The sequence below is a fragment of the Puma concolor genome, chromosome D1, assembly GCF_028749965.1.
Source record: "Puma concolor isolate L17-30 chromosome D1, mPumCon1.1.hap2, whole genome shotgun sequence".
Classification (NCBI taxonomy): domain Eukaryota; kingdom Metazoa; phylum Chordata; class Mammalia; order Carnivora; family Felidae; genus Puma; species Puma concolor.
This window is the reverse complement of record NC_141676.1, coordinates 5594583-5610155: the sequence shown is the minus strand read 5'-3', so window position 1 is coordinate 5610155 and position 15573 is coordinate 5594583. Positions and strand designations below refer to the sequence as shown.

Here is a 15573-nt window from a genome sequence, read left to right as displayed (position 1 = left end):
ATTTATTTTGAGAGAAAGAGAATGAGTGAGTGAGGGGCAGAGAGAGCAGGGAAAGAGAGAATCCCAAGCAGGCAGCATGCTGTCAGCGCAGAGCCTGAGGGAGGGGCTCAAATCCATCAACCGTGAGATCATGACCTGAGTCGAAACCAAGAGTCAGACGCTTCACCAACCCAGCCATCCAGGCGCCCCGCCCATATTCTTCTAACATGCCCTCTCTGTCCATCCTGGTTCTTCAACCACTCCCTCACTGCCATTTCCTCCCCACCCACTCCTCTCCTCCACACTTCCCCACCCCTAGTTCCCTCTCTTCCTGGGTGGGACTTTGTGTCCCAGGGCTCTTACCTGGCTGCTGAGCACACCTTCCGCCTGGCGAGCATCCCGCAGGAAGCCTTGGAAGCCATGGGCCTGGGCCAGACGGCCTTGCCGGCTCTCCCACATGCGGCCCAGCTCCTCCCAGCCGGTTCCCAGGGCTTCGAGTCGCTGCCGTAGGAAGAGGCACTGCGGATCAGCCTGGTCCCGGGTCACCTCCTCACCCAGGGCCCGGAGCCGGCTGTACTCGCCCCGGGCCCGCTCCACCTCTCCCCGCAGGGCTGCGTGTTGGGCCAGGAGGGCCTCTGCCTCAGGCAGGGTAGCCGGCCCTTCTTCAGAGGCCACAGAGGTCTGCGTGCGACCGAGCCAAGCCTGGAAGTCATCTAAGCTGCGCAGGAAGTCCTGCAGCCGCCGCGCCTCACCCAGTGATTCTTCTCGCCGTCGCATGGTGGCCCTTAGGTCTTCCCAGCCAGCTTGCACCTCTCCAAGCCGGGCATTGATGGCAGGGGCTTGGGCAGGGTGGCCAGCAGCCAGGGCATTTGCCTCTCGAGTCAGTTCGCCCACCCGAGCGGCGATGGCCTCCAGGTCCCGCTCGGTGCCGGCCAGCTTCCGCTGCAGTGCCAGCACCCCGGCCAGGTCATTGCCCAGGCCCTGGGTGGACTCAATGACTTTGGTCTTTTCTCTCATCCAGGCCTGGGTCTCTGTGCACTCTAAGTGGTAGTTCTGGATGCTCAGGGCCGATGTCAGGGCTGCCTTCTTGCCGTCTGCCAGGGTCCTAAACTGCTGCCACCTGAGAGTAGAAGGAGGGCCTGGTGTCTAGAGCTGCTCAGCTTTCCTGCCCCATTTAGGTATGCTTGGAAGCTTCTCCCTTGCCTCTCTCTCCTTTGGCATAGTCCTCCACCTGCTTCTGCTTGTTAAAGAGGCTGCTCCTCGCTCACCCTCCCGACCCCTCGATTGCTCCCTGTCCAGGCACAAGTCCTTTCGGATTACCTTTACCCCCTTCATTTCTCTCAACATTTCCCGCCTCTGCCCCATAACATGTTCCAGATGACCTTCCTTCCTCGTTTTTAGCCTCCATTCCATGCCCTACAGAACTCCCTCTGGCTGCCATCCCTGTCTGCTGCATCCTTTCTTGGTTGCCCTCCCCAACCCCACCTGTGGTTGAGCTGCTTCTGGGTATTGATGATACTGTCCTTGCCCGGGGGTTTGGCCTTCAGCAACTGCTCCGCAATGTCATTCACAGCAGTAATCCGTGCTGCAAGGGCGTTCATTTCAGGCTCCAGGGTCTCGAACCTGAGAGGGTGGAAGAGGGTGGAAGCGGTGGCTGTGGATTGTGGGAGCAGTGATGCACCAGCCCATCTCCCCTGGATGCCCAGGAAAACTCCTCTCTGTCCACCCAGGGCTGATCTTCAGGAGCCTCTGCACATCTTCACGTATAATACCTGCAGTATCTGTGGCTCAAGTGGGGAGCCTCAGTTCCCCCCAAGCAAGTAGAAAAGCAATCCCCTCTGGAGTTAATCAAGGAGATGATGAAAGCGAATGTCACGAACAGTTGCACGAGCCAAACAAATTCCTGGCCCAGGGCTTCACCCTTTATGGGAACCTCCCCATTCTTCCTGGAACCCCTTTGCTGCCTACCTGGGTCCCCTCCTATTAACATGTATTATAAAATGAATTGACAACCAAAAATTTGTTTGCGTGATAAAGATGTGAAGCATAACTTCTCCTAGGGGCATTGGATATTCTCACAGAGTCTGCAAACATTTTCTGTAAGGGGCCAAATAGCAAGTGTTTTCGGCCTTTGGGCCATAAGATCCCAGTCAAGAGAATTTAGCTCTGCTATTGTAGAGCAATACAAAAAAGTAAAAGCAGCCAGGGACCATACGTAAATGAATGAGCATGGCTCTGTTCCAATAAAGCTTTATTTTAAAAAAACAGGCAGCAGGCTGGATTTGGCCCCAGGATTGTAGTTTGCTGATCTCTGCCATAGAATATCTTGAAAACCAAGAAAAAAAATCTTTGAATACATTTTTTAAGCCACCAGGAAATTTGATTATGGAATGAGTAACAGACATCAAGGAATTGCTGGTTCTGTTCTACGTGAGAATGGTATTGTGGTTCTGTAAGAAAAATGTCCTTTCTAAATGATTTTAAGGTGTATTATTCTGTAAGTAAACCTACTTCATAAGAGGTTAATCAGTGTATCTGCCTAAAGGTTTGTAACATCAAAGCCTCAGCTCTTTTAAGTCCACACATGCAATTAAAAAATAATTTACTATATTTTGGAATACTTCTTAATATGTCAGAGGACACATCCTGAAGAATGTAGAAGTGAAAATGATAATGTGGGGATTTGCTAATTTTTAAAAGGAAAAGGGCGCCTGGGTGGCTCAGTTGGTTGAGCGTCTGACTTCAGCTCAGGTCATGATCTCACCGTTCCTGAGTTCGAGCCCCACGTCAGGCTCTGAGCTGAAAGCTCGGAGCCTGGAGCCTACTTCGGATTCTGTGTCTCCCTCTCTCTCTGCCCCTCCCCTGCTTGTGCTCTCTTTCTCTCTCTCAAAAATAAATAAACGCGAAAAAAAATTTTTTTAACAAAAGGAAAAATAACCAAATACAGAAAGATACTGACAATTATTGAATCTGGATGATTGGGTATATAGGAGCTTGCTGTATAACATTTTCTTCTTTAAAAAAAACTTTTTTAAGTTTATTTATTTTTGAGAGAGAGACAGAGAGAGCTGGGGAGGGGCAGAGAGAGAGAGAATCCGAAGCAGGCTCCACACTGTCAGCACGGAGCCCGATGTGAGGCCCGAACCCACAAACCATGAAATCATGACCTCAGCTGAAACCAACAGTTGGGACTCTTAACCCACTGAGCCACCCAGGGGCCCCTAATGTTTTCTCTGAAAATATTTTTCATTAAAATGAAAACACAATCGTTAAGGCTCAAGGGTTGTAGCAAGAGCAGACAGTTTATGGCAGGGCCCGCCACCCACACGCTGGCCTCCCAGCTCACAAGGCCTCCCCCCACCCCCCCCCACCCCCACCCAAGGGAGCCAGCAGGGGGCCTACCTTTGCTGCACAACCTCCAGGTCCTCCAGGCGCTCGGGCAGGGCCAGCCCATTGAGCCACTGCTCCTTCTCCTCCACCCACAGCCCACAGGCCCCGGCCTCGCTGAGCATGGTGTAGAGCGCCAGGGCTGCCTCCAGGGCCCGCGCCCGTTCGCCTGCCCGGGCCTGCAGCTCCTCGTAGTGCCGCTCCAGCGTGGGCACCCTGCCCTGCACCTCGGGCGTGCGGCTCAGTGCAGGAGGCAGGGCTGCGGCCTGTTCCCTCAGGGCATCCAGGGCTGGCCGGTGGCTCCGGATCTCCTCCTCCAGGGCCCGATGCTGTCGGGCCAGGGCCTGCGTGGAGAACTCGTCGTGCCCCAGCTCGGGGCTGGACACCAGGCGCAGCGCGTCCACCAGCCAGGCCTCCATGTCGTTTGCGTCTGCCTGGAACTGGTAGAGGCTGGCGGCCTGGGCAAGCCGCTGAGCACGCTCCTCTGCCAGGGCCTCCAGCCGCTCCCACTGTGCTTGCAGCTCGGCTGTGCGGGCGGCGGCCTGGCCCGCCCCGGGATGGCCCTCCGCAACTAATTGCTGGCCCTGCTCCAGCGTAAGCTTCAAGGGCCCTAGCCGGCCGCTCATCTCGCCTCGCAGGGCTGTGTGTTTGTTGAGCAGGCGGAGGACGCCGGTCAGGTCCCGGCCAGTTTCTGCTGAGGCCAGCAGGTGCTGCTGCTCCCGAACCCAAGCCTCGGCCTCACCCACCTCCCAGAGGAAGCGCCAGAGGCGTCGGGACTCCTCCAGGCGGGCCCGCCGGGCCGCTGCTAACTCGCACAGCGCCTCGTAGCTCTGCTCCAGGGAGGCCACCCGCTCTGACACCAGCTGTGGGTCACACGGCTTGTACTCTGAAAAGGTCAGAGTGGAGGGTTGAGAGCTGTGACTCAGCCACCCTGCGGCCTCTACCCATCCATGGTTACAAATCTCCACCCCCCGGCCCCCCCCCCCCCCACCTCTCAGGGCTCCCTCCCTAGCTCAGTCACCTACCATCCACCCCTCATCCTTCCTGTCCCTGGTTTTCCCTGGCCTTGCTGCTTCTGTTCTTAATGTTCTCCTCCCCAGACCCTCCCTCCCCTTCTCCGCTCCCCCCACCACCCCGTGTTCACCTTTCCCTGGGTCACAGAAGCGCAGTGCGGAGGCGCTCACGGCCCGCACCCTCTCAGCCTGCACAGCTATGTCTGCCTCCACCAGCTCGTGCAGCTGCAGCAGGTCCTCCACTCCAGCCAGGTGCTTGCCCAGGTCGTGAGACTGCAGCCGGCCCTGCCAGGACAGGTGGCATGCCCATGGCTCTCCGAGGGCCACCCAGGACCCACCCACCCCCGCCAGGCCTCTTTCAGTCCTGCCACACACATGGGCTAATCTTGCTCCCTTTTCCTGGATCCACGGAACCTCCTAACCCCCCCTGTGGGGGGGCTCTGGGTGTCACACCCAGATGAGCACACCTGCTCATGTGTGACAGCTCTCTCTCTCTCTCTCTCTCTCTCTCTCACACACACACACACACACACACACAGTGACACCCCAGCTCTGTCCAGGCTCCCTGGCCATTTTGTACCCAACTCCCCTCCTGTGGAACGACTTTCTTACTAACCCTTGCTCCTGAAATCTCTGTTCTGACTCATCTTCTCAGACCCAGATTCTTGCCACCCTCCTGCGGTCATGGCTTAGTCCCCAGCACCCCAGCAACTTCAGTGTCTCTCCAGACCCAGCCTCATCCCCATCCCTTGCACAGGTCACTACACCACCTCTAACTGGCCCCTTGGCTCCCACTCTAGCTCCCCACGGTCCTCCTTCACCTCATGGTCAAGGTGACCTCTAAGAACATTAAGGCAGAATCATGTCTCTCCTTTCCAAAACCTTCCAATCATTCTCAGTGCTTCATATGACTTTGAACAAAACTCATCCCCCTGAGCAGGCCTGGAAGGCCCTGGGTGAGCTGGCTGCTTCCACCCTTATCTCAGCCACTGCCCTCCTGCTCTCGCTGAACACGGCACACCTGTGCAGGTCCAAGGCTGTTCCTTCTGCCTGAAACAGTGCCTGCTCCGATCTCCCTGTGCTGGCTCCTTCAGTTATTCTGCAATGGCATCTTCTCAGATGCCTTCCTGGACCAGTTTATAACATGACCCTGTTCAGTTTCCTCGTGGGCTTTATGTCCACCTGCTATTTTGTTTCTTGATAGGCTCGTGGAGTGTTTTGCTTTTTGTTTTGCTTTGTTTTGTTTTAAGTAGGCTCCATGCCCGATGTGGGGCTCGAACCCGTGACCCTGAGGTCAAGAGTCACATGCTTTACCGACTGAGCCAACCAGGCGAGTCCGTGGGTTTTATCATCAGCCTCCTCCCACCAGAATGTGAGCCCCGTGCAGACGGGGCCCTGTTTGCTCTGTGCACCTGAATAGGGGTCAGGGCCCTGCACTGAGACATACTCCACCAAGATGCGCCAAGGGAACAGGTCCCCAGTCACGCTGTCACTGCCCTGCTCATCTTCACCCACAGCCCGCTGCTACCTTCATCTCTTCCATCCAGTCCATGAGGTAGAGCAGGTCCTGAAACACCTTCTGCAGCTCCAGGTTGAGGAGGAGCCGCTCCCGCCGGGCTGCCACCATCTGCCGCAGGAAGTCCCAGAGCCGTGCCACGTTGTGCTGCCGTGCGGCAATGCGCTTGATGTCGTGGTAGCGCTCGGCGGCCAGCTCTGCGGCTACGGCATCCACAGCCTGCACCCGACCACTGTAGGCCACGATGTCTGTCTCAATGGCCTCGTGTTTCCGCACTGCTGCCTCGACGGCCGCCAGCTCCAGCCCAAAGTTGTCCTGAGGCAGAGGGCAGGCAGGGGAAGTTGAGGAGCTCAGGGCCACCACCTCTGCTCGCCAGTCCCTTCTGCTCCCCAGAGGGCTTCCACTGCAGGATGTCAACTTTGCAAGGTGGCTCTGTCTCGTCCCTATCCTATCCCATCCTATCTCACTAACCCTTTCTCCAGTGCAAGCCTCTGGCCCCCGTTCCAGGGATTCCTGGTCTTCTTATCCGTGCGATGGATTCCTGGTTTCATTAGCTCCCCATGTTGCAGGGCTCCTAATCCACCACTCGCTCTCCCATTTCTCCTGCCCAGCCTGCACAGGCTAAGAGCCCCCTGTGTTTTACCTGGGACACAAGGCGCTGGTTCTCACTAAGCCAGGTCTCCCGCATGGCGGCCTTGCGGTCGAAGCGGGCGGCCAGCTGCTCCAGCTTCTCCTGGCGGATCAGCTCGGTGCGCAGGGCCAGCTCACGCTCATGCTCAGCTTTCTCCAGCCGCTCCCAAGCCTGCGAGGTGGGGATGGGATTGGTGCAAAAGAACCAGGGCTCAGGAAGTGAGGGTGGGGAGGGATCATCACGACCGAGGGCACACTATGAGTCCCACGGAAGCTCAGTCTGCTGGGTCTGTGGAATGTAGTTGGTTAGACATTTGTGCGTGGAAGTATGAGAAGTGGGACGACGTGAGTGCCACGGAGCTGCGTGAGAGCTCATCTGCTTGTGGATGAGGACTGGAAAGGGACAGGGAATGGTGGAGACCCCTGGATTTGTTTGTGGTGGTGGGACCGCAGGTGAACCCTATTACTTACATTAATCTCACAACATTGTGAAAAAAAAAAAAAGTAGAGACAGCGAACTCGGGGTATGCTGAACAAGATAAGGAACTAGGGTGTAATTTTATTATGTGCACTTGTACGGAGAGACAGACGGAGGAGGAAGGGGGGATGTGCAGGATGCACAGGAGGATGTGTGAGTCATATCTGTACCGGGGAGGGCCGTGGGGAGCCTGGACAAGTGTTCCAGCTGGGGTAGTGGGGGCTGGTGCCAGGGATGGGACATCGGTGGGACAGGAAGGGAGGCCGTGCACCTTGTTGATGTCAGAGATGAGCCGGCCCTCGCGGGGCGTATAGACCTTCTGATTGTTGGCCCGCAGCTTGCTCTGGATGGTGAAGAGCAGAACTTCCAAGTTCCCCTTCTCGGTGAACCTGAGGTAGGAGGCCAGGTTGGGGTCAAGGGCCACTTAGGCACAGGATCGCTTTACATCTCAAAATAAAGTGTCCTGGGTTGCTCTTCTTCTCACGAAAGCAATGCATGGTTTCAGTGCAAAGGCCAGAAAACATTGGTAGGCAAAAAGAACATAATTTTAGAGCAAATGAAACCCATACAGAAACGACCGGTTGCCCTTTGGCAGGCATGTGCTTCCTCTTCTGTTTTTGTACACAGATGGGATTATATCAGAACCACACCTAATGTTGGCCAAGGACCCCCCCACCGTGAGCCAGGCCCTCTCATTTGGTTCTTACTATTATCCGCGTTCTCTTATTATCCCCATTTTCCAGATGAGAAAACAGGCACAGAGAGGCTCAGTAAGATGCCCAATGCTCAGGACTGCTTGATGGCAAAGCCAGGATTTGAACTCAGGTACTTTGAACCTGAACGTTTTGCCATTTGCTCCCTGCTGTCTACAAATAAGCAGTTTTGTAAACTGCCTCTTCACCTATTTTTCATGAACGTCTTTTCATGTCAACAAATGCAGCTCTTCAACGTTAATTTCAGTGGCTATCCCATGACTCATTTTGCTTTTACAAAGGTCAGGTTAGTGAACATCCTGGAAGCTATATCTTTGTTCAATGCCCAGAAGAGGCCTTTCTGGGTCAAAGGGCACACCTTAAATCATTCTTGGAATGTGTAGGAACAGATGTTTGCTGGATCAGTGTTCGTTCTGGAGCTGAAACACATTAACTCCGAAAAAGCTCAAAAACAGGAAAACAGAAGGTTTAGCATGCACGGTATAGAACTGCCTAATGGCAATTCTGCACTTGAAAAAAAGCCAATTTCTAATATAGGTAAACAGTAAGAACCTTTGCAAAGTGTAAGTCACCGGTCGCACACCCGTGTTGTTGGTTATGACCCTCCTGTCAGATCCAGTCCCCCTGGCCCTGAGCTGAAATAGGGTTCTGCAACACCCAGCCAGTAATCTTATCCAAGTGGATTGCACTGACTCGACTGCAGCAAGCATTCCTACAGCATGATCTTTAAAAAATGGATAATCATTTAAAAAATTTATATTGGAATTGCTTCTGGCACTTTGAGCTGGGAGACATGAGCCTTCGCTGCATTTACGTCCTGCCAAATTTCCTTCCCAAAAGGCCCCCCTAATTTAGGCTCCTTCTCCCATGAGCACAGCTCAGGGCAGGCATGCTGCTGCAGGGGGTGGTCCCCAGGCACCTACTTGGGTGGCTTCTCCACCGTGCGGTAGGAATTGAAGGACTGTAGCTGGTTCTGGACCCCGCTCAGGGAGTTGGCCAGCTGCCGGTCGTTGAGGGTCACAATTGTTTGCTCAATCCACTGCAGCAGTTCTGAGGCCAGGGACTCGTACTTCTCTACCAGACGCTCTGCCTCCATGGCATGGTCCAGCACCTGTGAGACAGCGACATGGGGGGCCTGCCCACGGGGTCCCTGGCCCAGCCCCACAGCTCCGCCCTGTCTCTGCTTTAGGGGAGGAAGACCTCCAGGCCAGACCTCTGTGCTGACCGCCCCGTGGTGGGGAATACCTTGCCAATCCTTTTGCCTTCCACAGCCAGGGCCTTCATCTTGGAGAAGTAGTGGTAGTAAGTAGCCACGTAAGTAATGATTGATTTCTCATCTGGCTGGTCCACATTCACATCTGAGAAAAAGGATCACCCAGGTCAGTCGTGTATGCTTAGAGATTAGGAACCTGCCTCCCAGAAATCCACCTGCAGCTTGAATCATTCACCCCAGTCCCAGCCTCACCCCATCCCCAACCCTCCAAGACTGACCTCTTTCCAGTACCTCTCAGTACAAAATGACAAATAAATCCTTTGGACTAAAAGGGCATGCAAAAGCTAAGATTTTTTTTTTTTCCCCTCCTAGAAACAAGCAGAGGACAAAATTCAGAAGCCCAAGGAGGTTTTTACCCACTGTTTCCAGTGGAGACCAAAGTTAGTTGTTTAGGGGAAGAAAGGTAAGGAAAGAAACCGTATTCCTGTCTGGGGATGGATCTTGTACTTAAGAACTGGAAAGATGTCTAAGAAGTCAATGGATTCAGGGGCAGCAAGACGGAGGGTACAAAGTAAGCTTCCTGCACCCAGGATGTTCAGAGGGACAGGCCCAGTGAGCCCCAGCAGTTCTCAGGGCCATCTTGGGGCATGGTCACGGCTACTTTCGACCTCAATCCCAAAGTTCAGCTATGGGTCCAAGGAGTTGAATGTCCTTGAGGCAAATCAGCTTCTACCACAAGGGCGAAGGCTGACTAGGACTTGAAATCCCTGGGTTCTATTAGGCAGATTCCATCCTGCCTAAAGGGAAGACTAGAGGACCAGCAGCCCTTTGACCACTTCTGAAAGCTCACACGCAGGCAGGAACCACTGGAATCACCTCGTCAAGTTACAGGATACTTAGCTTTGCATAAATGTTCTTTATCATAGCTGTGCTTCTCCAATGCTCTCCCAGGATCCTACATTTGCCCTCCCTCTAACATCAGTTAGCTGTCGTCTCTCTGGACTGAGAGGGACTGAGATGGGGCTACGGTGGGATGGAAAACAGGGAGAAAACAACCGAGACCCAAGTCTGCCCAGGGAGTTTAAGAAGGGGCGTTTCCAGCTGGGAAGCCCCTTGGCCCTTCTCTGCCTCCCTTTCCTGGAGGCACCAAGACTGTTCTCTGCTCTCCCAGATGTGGCTGAGCAAACAGGTCTGGAGTTTGACTCTCTGCTCCACCAGCTGTATGACCTTGGGAAAGTCACTTAACCCTGTTATAGGTCCCCATCTTCTCCTCCATAAATGGAGAATAATAACAGTACTGATTTCAAGGGGGTGTTGTGAGGATTAAATTAATTGAAACATCAAGTGCAGTGCCAAGTACCAAATAAAAGCCTGGTGGCTATGGCCAGTCTCACCAGTGTTAATGTCAGAACCACAGAGGCCAGTCAGCAGGGGCTGCTGACTGTAAGGCCCACGTTTGGTGAGTCCTCAAGGTCATGCAGCTTAGGGGCGCTGGGGTCGCTTAGTCGGTTAAGCATCCAACTTCAGCTCAGGTCATGATCTTGCAGTCTGTGGGTTTGAGCCCCGCGTTGGGCTCTGTGCTGACAGCTCAGAGCCTGGAGCCTGCTTCGGATTCTGTGTCTCCCTCTCTCTCTGCCCCTCCCCTGCTCACACTCTGTCTGTCTGTCTCTCTCTCTCTCTCTCTCTCTCAAAAATAAACATTAAAAAATTTTTTTAAAAAAGGTCATGCAGCTTTATTTAGAACCCTAGAATTTTAGAATGAGAAGGGCCTTAGAGACCACATAGACCAATCTTCCCATATTAGAGATGAGGAAACTAAGCCACAGAGAGGCTAAGTGACTGGCTCTAGAGCTGGTCCATGGTGGGGCTGGGATGGAACTGTAGCCTAGGGCTCTTTCTGCCACAGGGTGGCACCTCTTCCCACAGCTGTTTTTTTTTTTTGTTTTTTTTTTTAATTGAGATATAATTCTCATACCATAAAATTCACCCTTTTAAAGTATACTATTCAGGGGCGCCTGGGTGGCTCAGTCAGTTAAGTGTCCGACTTCAGCTCAGGTCATGATCTCACCGTTCGTGAGTTCGAGCCCCGCGGCGGGCTCTGTGCTGACAGCTCAGAGCCTGGAGCCTGCTTCAGATCTGTGTCTCCCTCTCTCTCTCTGCCCCTCCCCTGCTCGCACTCTGTCTATCTCTCTGTCTCAAAAGTAAACATAAAAAAATTTTTTTTAAATAAAAAAATAAAGTATACTATTCATGGGGCGCCTGGGTGACTCAGTCGGTTAAGTGCCCAACTTCTGCTCAGGTCATGGTGGCATAGCTTGTGAGTTCGAGCCTGCGTTGGGCTCTGTGTTGACAGCTCAGAGCCCAGAGTCTGCTTCAAATTCTGTGTCTCCTTCTCTCTCTGCCCCTCCCCAGCTCATGCTCTGTCTCTCTCTCTCTCTCTCCTCCAAAAATAAACACTAAAAAAAAATTAAAAATTAAGTATACTATTCAGCAGTTTTTAGTATATTCACAAGGACGTGCAGCCCTCACCACTATCTATTCTGGAACATCATCCCCCAAAGGAAACCCCATATCCATTAGCAGTCACCTCCCATGCACACACCCCACCCCTCTGCCAGCCCCAGGCGCCCACTCATCATCTGCCTTCTATCTCTATCTTGCAGCGTCTTTGGTAGACCCCTCTGCCCCACCTTCAGGATCCAGCAGTTTCGTGAGCCCCAGCTCCTTCTCGGCCAGATTGAAAGCGTTTTGCAGATTGTAGTGTGCATTGCACTTCTTCAGTGACTCAAAATCCAGCAGATCCGGCCTGCAACGAGGGGGAATATAGAAGGCATTGGGAGCACATGAGCTCCTAAAGAGGAAAAGTAAAGCTACCCCTATTCTTTATCCTTGTCACCAACTCCATTTTGTCCAGAACCAAGGACCCTAAACCCACACACACCCATCCCTCCCCATCTCGGCTCCCATCCCTGCCTTCTGTGCATCGTGTTGCCCCCACATCCCAGCTCTTCTCTGAATGTTCATTTCTCATAACTGCCGGGTGGCCCATCTCACTGTTTGTGCGTGTGTGTGCCCCTAGGCCATTAACCAACCCGGCAGCTCGGGTGGGCTCGCTAACCCTGGCTCCTCACCGGTGTTTATGCACAATGGCGTTGAAGGCCAGACCATCTCTCCAGCTGGTGGTGAAGTTGTGCACGTTGACATTGGGATACCTATATACAGAGACCGGGACAAATGGTAAGTAGGGCCTAGCCCGGGTCTGCAACTCAACAATGGATCCCCAGCTAATAGGTCCTGGAGCCCAGGCCTCCTTTACCACACAGCTTGGTGCATCCAACCCTCCAAGGCCATGGTCCCTGGGCAGCCTCACCCCGCGGTCTTCATCTGGCACCACAGCAGTAGGGCATCCTTGGCTGACTTCTTCTCCTTGTTGTCTTCTGTTTCCACACTGATGTCCTGGATCTAAGAAGGAGAGAAAGAAGATCCTCACTCTTTGAACAGGGGCTCCTGGAGTTATTGGAGATACTCAGAAATGTACAGCAGGAAACTGCTCCTTAGACTCCTGTGATAGGGGTGCAGGAACAGAGCCTGGGACCGTTCCTCCTAGGCGAGTGACCACAAAACATTGGTTCAAAAGGATCTGAGGCATCAAGATGGGGTAAGATGTCAGAATAGTGGACGTTCTTCAAGATGAAGGTTGCTGCCTCCTCCAGGTGGGGACCCACGAGTGCCTGAGAGCAGGGTTTTAAAGGGGACACTGATGGAGTTCTGCTCAGGGCTGCGAGGAGCTGAAAAGGTTACACCCAGGGAGAAAGGGGACAACCAGGACAGTTGTGATGGCATTAGGACACTGGACTGCCTGTGCTCAGAGCATAAGGAACAGTACGGTGACTGTTTTAGGGAGGCAAGCAGAGTTTGAGACAGAGGAGTGGACCAATGACCAGACCCCAAATGCAGTTCTCAAACTCTCAGGGGTGAAAGTTCAGTCTGTAAAATCTCCAGTCCCTTGTGGTCCAACATGTGGTCGTACTACATGTGACCAGTCAACAAACCGGGCCACAGGGAACTGGCCACAGAAGTTTGACAACACTCACACTGGTCTCTACTCTGTTTAAGGAGGAGAGTCCCTTGATCTGGGGCCTGGATATTGCAGCAACCAACAAAGTGCTATACAAGGTTCTAGACCCTTCCTGTTTATATCGATCATGCCAGGGACTGGCAGTGCCTGTCCACGGTACAGCACCAATGTGCAAAGCACATTCTGCGTGACACTCTGTGGGGTACCTGGAATCGAAGGATGATGGTCCAGACCAGCCCAAGGGTCAGACGGTGGTTTCCGTCCACAATGTCATGGGAGCCCATATTTTCCAAGTGCACTTTCTGCTCCTTCAGGAACTGTAGCGCCTTGTCCACGTTCTCCAGGCAGTGGATCCGCATGCGGCCTTTTGTCGGCTTTGGCTGTTGAGGGACAGAGGACACAATGACATGAATCCATGGGCCTCCTCCTCCTTCCCTCCTAGCCTTCCCAGGGCCCTCTTTTGCACACCTTCCCCATGATCCCCCTCAGGAACACAGGGACAGCCCTCAAGTCTGGGCCAAAGTTCACACAGCCAAAGCTGAGGTTCCAGATCAGGCTTGGGCAGATTAAGATTCCCAAGGGAATTAATTGCACCCAGAGTGGGTGGGAAAAGAAATGTTTTCAATGGGGCCACTGTTTCTGTCTCCATGAAGCAATGCTCCTGTTTAATCCATGTAGCAAAGCCTCTCCAACTGAAACCATCCTCTGAGCAGACAACAGCCAACTGCTTTCCACTCTGTGCTGTCATTCCTCTCGAAGGGCAACTCCAAGTTTGTCCCCTTGCCCACTGTTTTTCGGCCTCCCTCCTCCTCTATGACCACAGCTTACCAGTGTCTCTCCTGAGAGCACCTCGAGGAGCCTCAGGAGGTTACGTCCATCCCGGAGGTCGCTGTACAGGTCTCCCACCCGGCATGTCACCCGGGCCAGGTGTGAGTTCACCCACTTGGTGAAGGTTTTCTTCTGCACAGCTTCTCGCTCATCTGTGGCAGCGATATGGGGTCATTTCTAGCCTTCAAGTACAGTGCATCTGCTTCTAAATACCAGTTGACAGGGTTAGGGGCCTGGGGGTGCTTGAGAGACTGGAAGTGAGGTCGGGTATGCAGGAGGGGAAGGAAGGTGCCTGAGATCCCTAACTTAAAAGCAGGAAATAAAGAAAATGGAATGAGCTCATAAAGTAAAAAATAAAAATGAGAAAACAGGCTTTGAGAACAAAGGATGAAAGGAATTAGAGGCAGTGAGACATACGGAGAAGGGCTAGGATCTGGGACCAGGGCTCTGTCCTGTAACAGTGGTGAAACACTGTTACTTCATCAGGGCCTCACTTTCCTTATCTGTAAAACGGGCATACTACTCGACTTTCTACTTCAACGGGTCACTACGTTGATTAAATGAGACAATGTATGTAAGAAGCTTGGCACACATGATGAGTTACTCCTTGATGAGTTACAGTTATCCAGGCATGATCTAACCCGAAGGAAAACCAGGACCAGCAGGAGGTGTGGCTGTTCTCTTTGGTGATGGACAAAGGAAAGGGCGTGGACTTAAATTACAGCAGCAGCAGCAGCAGCAGCAGCAGCAGCAGCAGCAGCAGCAGCAGCAGCGGCTCTTCCAAGTGGTCATTAGAAGGATATGACATTAGAGGCTGCGAGCCTCCTGAGTCAGCTTGCTCTCCTGGGATAATTTAAAGAAAAGACAGACTCCTCTACTTCTGGGGTGGGTTCATTTGATTGGCTGAAAGGGGATCCTGTCCCAGGACACCAACATTCCAATGCAAAGAAGGAAAACAATCTTGAAAGCTGGGAATAGGGAAAACACTGAGCCCAAGAAACACAGGGGGAAGCTTCAGGCAGAGTTAGGTGCAGATCTCAAAGAAGGTGAGGAAATGCCTTGCTGCCTGGTCTGCAAGAAGGGCTGCTGATAAACACATGCTTTTTAGGTTCTGCAGAAAAGTTAAAATTTTAAACGTTATAAATGACAAAGTGAGGGAAGAAGTGCAGGCCATTGGGAGCTGCTCTGGCCACGAGGATTTCTGCCCATTTCCCCTAGAGAAGCCTAGTGTGAGGACCCAACCCAAGTGGCCAGGGTCTGAAGAGTCACTTTTGTTTCCCTTCTCAGCACCAGCATCTCAGAAACTGAAAAGACTCATCCCTGAGTCTCACATTCCTAGGCACCTCACCCATAAAACATAACAACACACCCATGTCTATTTCTGTCTCTTACCTCCAACCTCTGTCTCTTACCCAGGCCAACCTTGGGGTCCTAACAACTGCACCCATGGGCCCCTGCTCTGTGGGCCTCCTTTCAGGGTCCACAGGCCCCTTCTGAGCTTGGGATTGCCCAGATCATCAGCCATTATTGGATCTGTGGAGACTGCCCTGATGCCAGGGGCACTGGGGTGAGGCCATTTTGGCCCACAGGTAGGGTAAGAGAGGAAGACGTGAAAACAGTGGCAGCTAGGAGAAAACTGGGCAAAGCCAAGAACCAGAGGCAAAGCAGAATTTCACAAGGTGCCCACAACACCCACGGACACCCCAAAACACAGTGGGTTCCAAAAATACACTGAAAT

At 53.1% G+C, this 15573-nt stretch overlaps 1 protein-coding gene across 5 annotated transcripts in view; it reads right to left on the bottom strand.

Moving 5' to 3' along the window:
- Positions 1-15573, bottom strand: part of SPTBN2 (spectrin beta, non-erythrocytic 2) — a 44490-nt gene that overhangs the window by 13955 nt on the left and 14962 nt on the right. For all 5 annotated transcript variants that reach the window (XM_086676804.1, XM_086676805.1, XM_086676806.1 and 2 more), the window contains 14 exons: positions 13836-13987; positions 13214-13387; positions 12300-12391; positions 12061-12141; positions 11620-11735; positions 8962-9074; positions 8640-8827; positions 7275-7392; positions 6539-6697; positions 5908-6210; positions 4511-4664; positions 3382-4252; positions 1465-1602; positions 343-1099 (listed from right to left, as the gene is read on the bottom strand). In XM_086676804.1, coding sequence (XP_086532930.1) covers positions 343-1099; positions 1465-1602; positions 3382-4252; positions 4511-4664; positions 5908-6210; positions 6539-6697; positions 7275-7392; positions 8640-8827; positions 8962-9074; positions 11620-11735; positions 12061-12141; positions 12300-12391; positions 13214-13387; positions 13836-13987 — 3416 coding nt within the window. The remainder of the gene's footprint in view (positions 1-342; positions 1100-1464; positions 1603-3381; positions 4253-4510; positions 4665-5907; positions 6211-6538; positions 6698-7274; positions 7393-8639; positions 8828-8961; positions 9075-11619; positions 11736-12060; positions 12142-12299; positions 12392-13213; positions 13388-13835; positions 13988-15573) is intronic.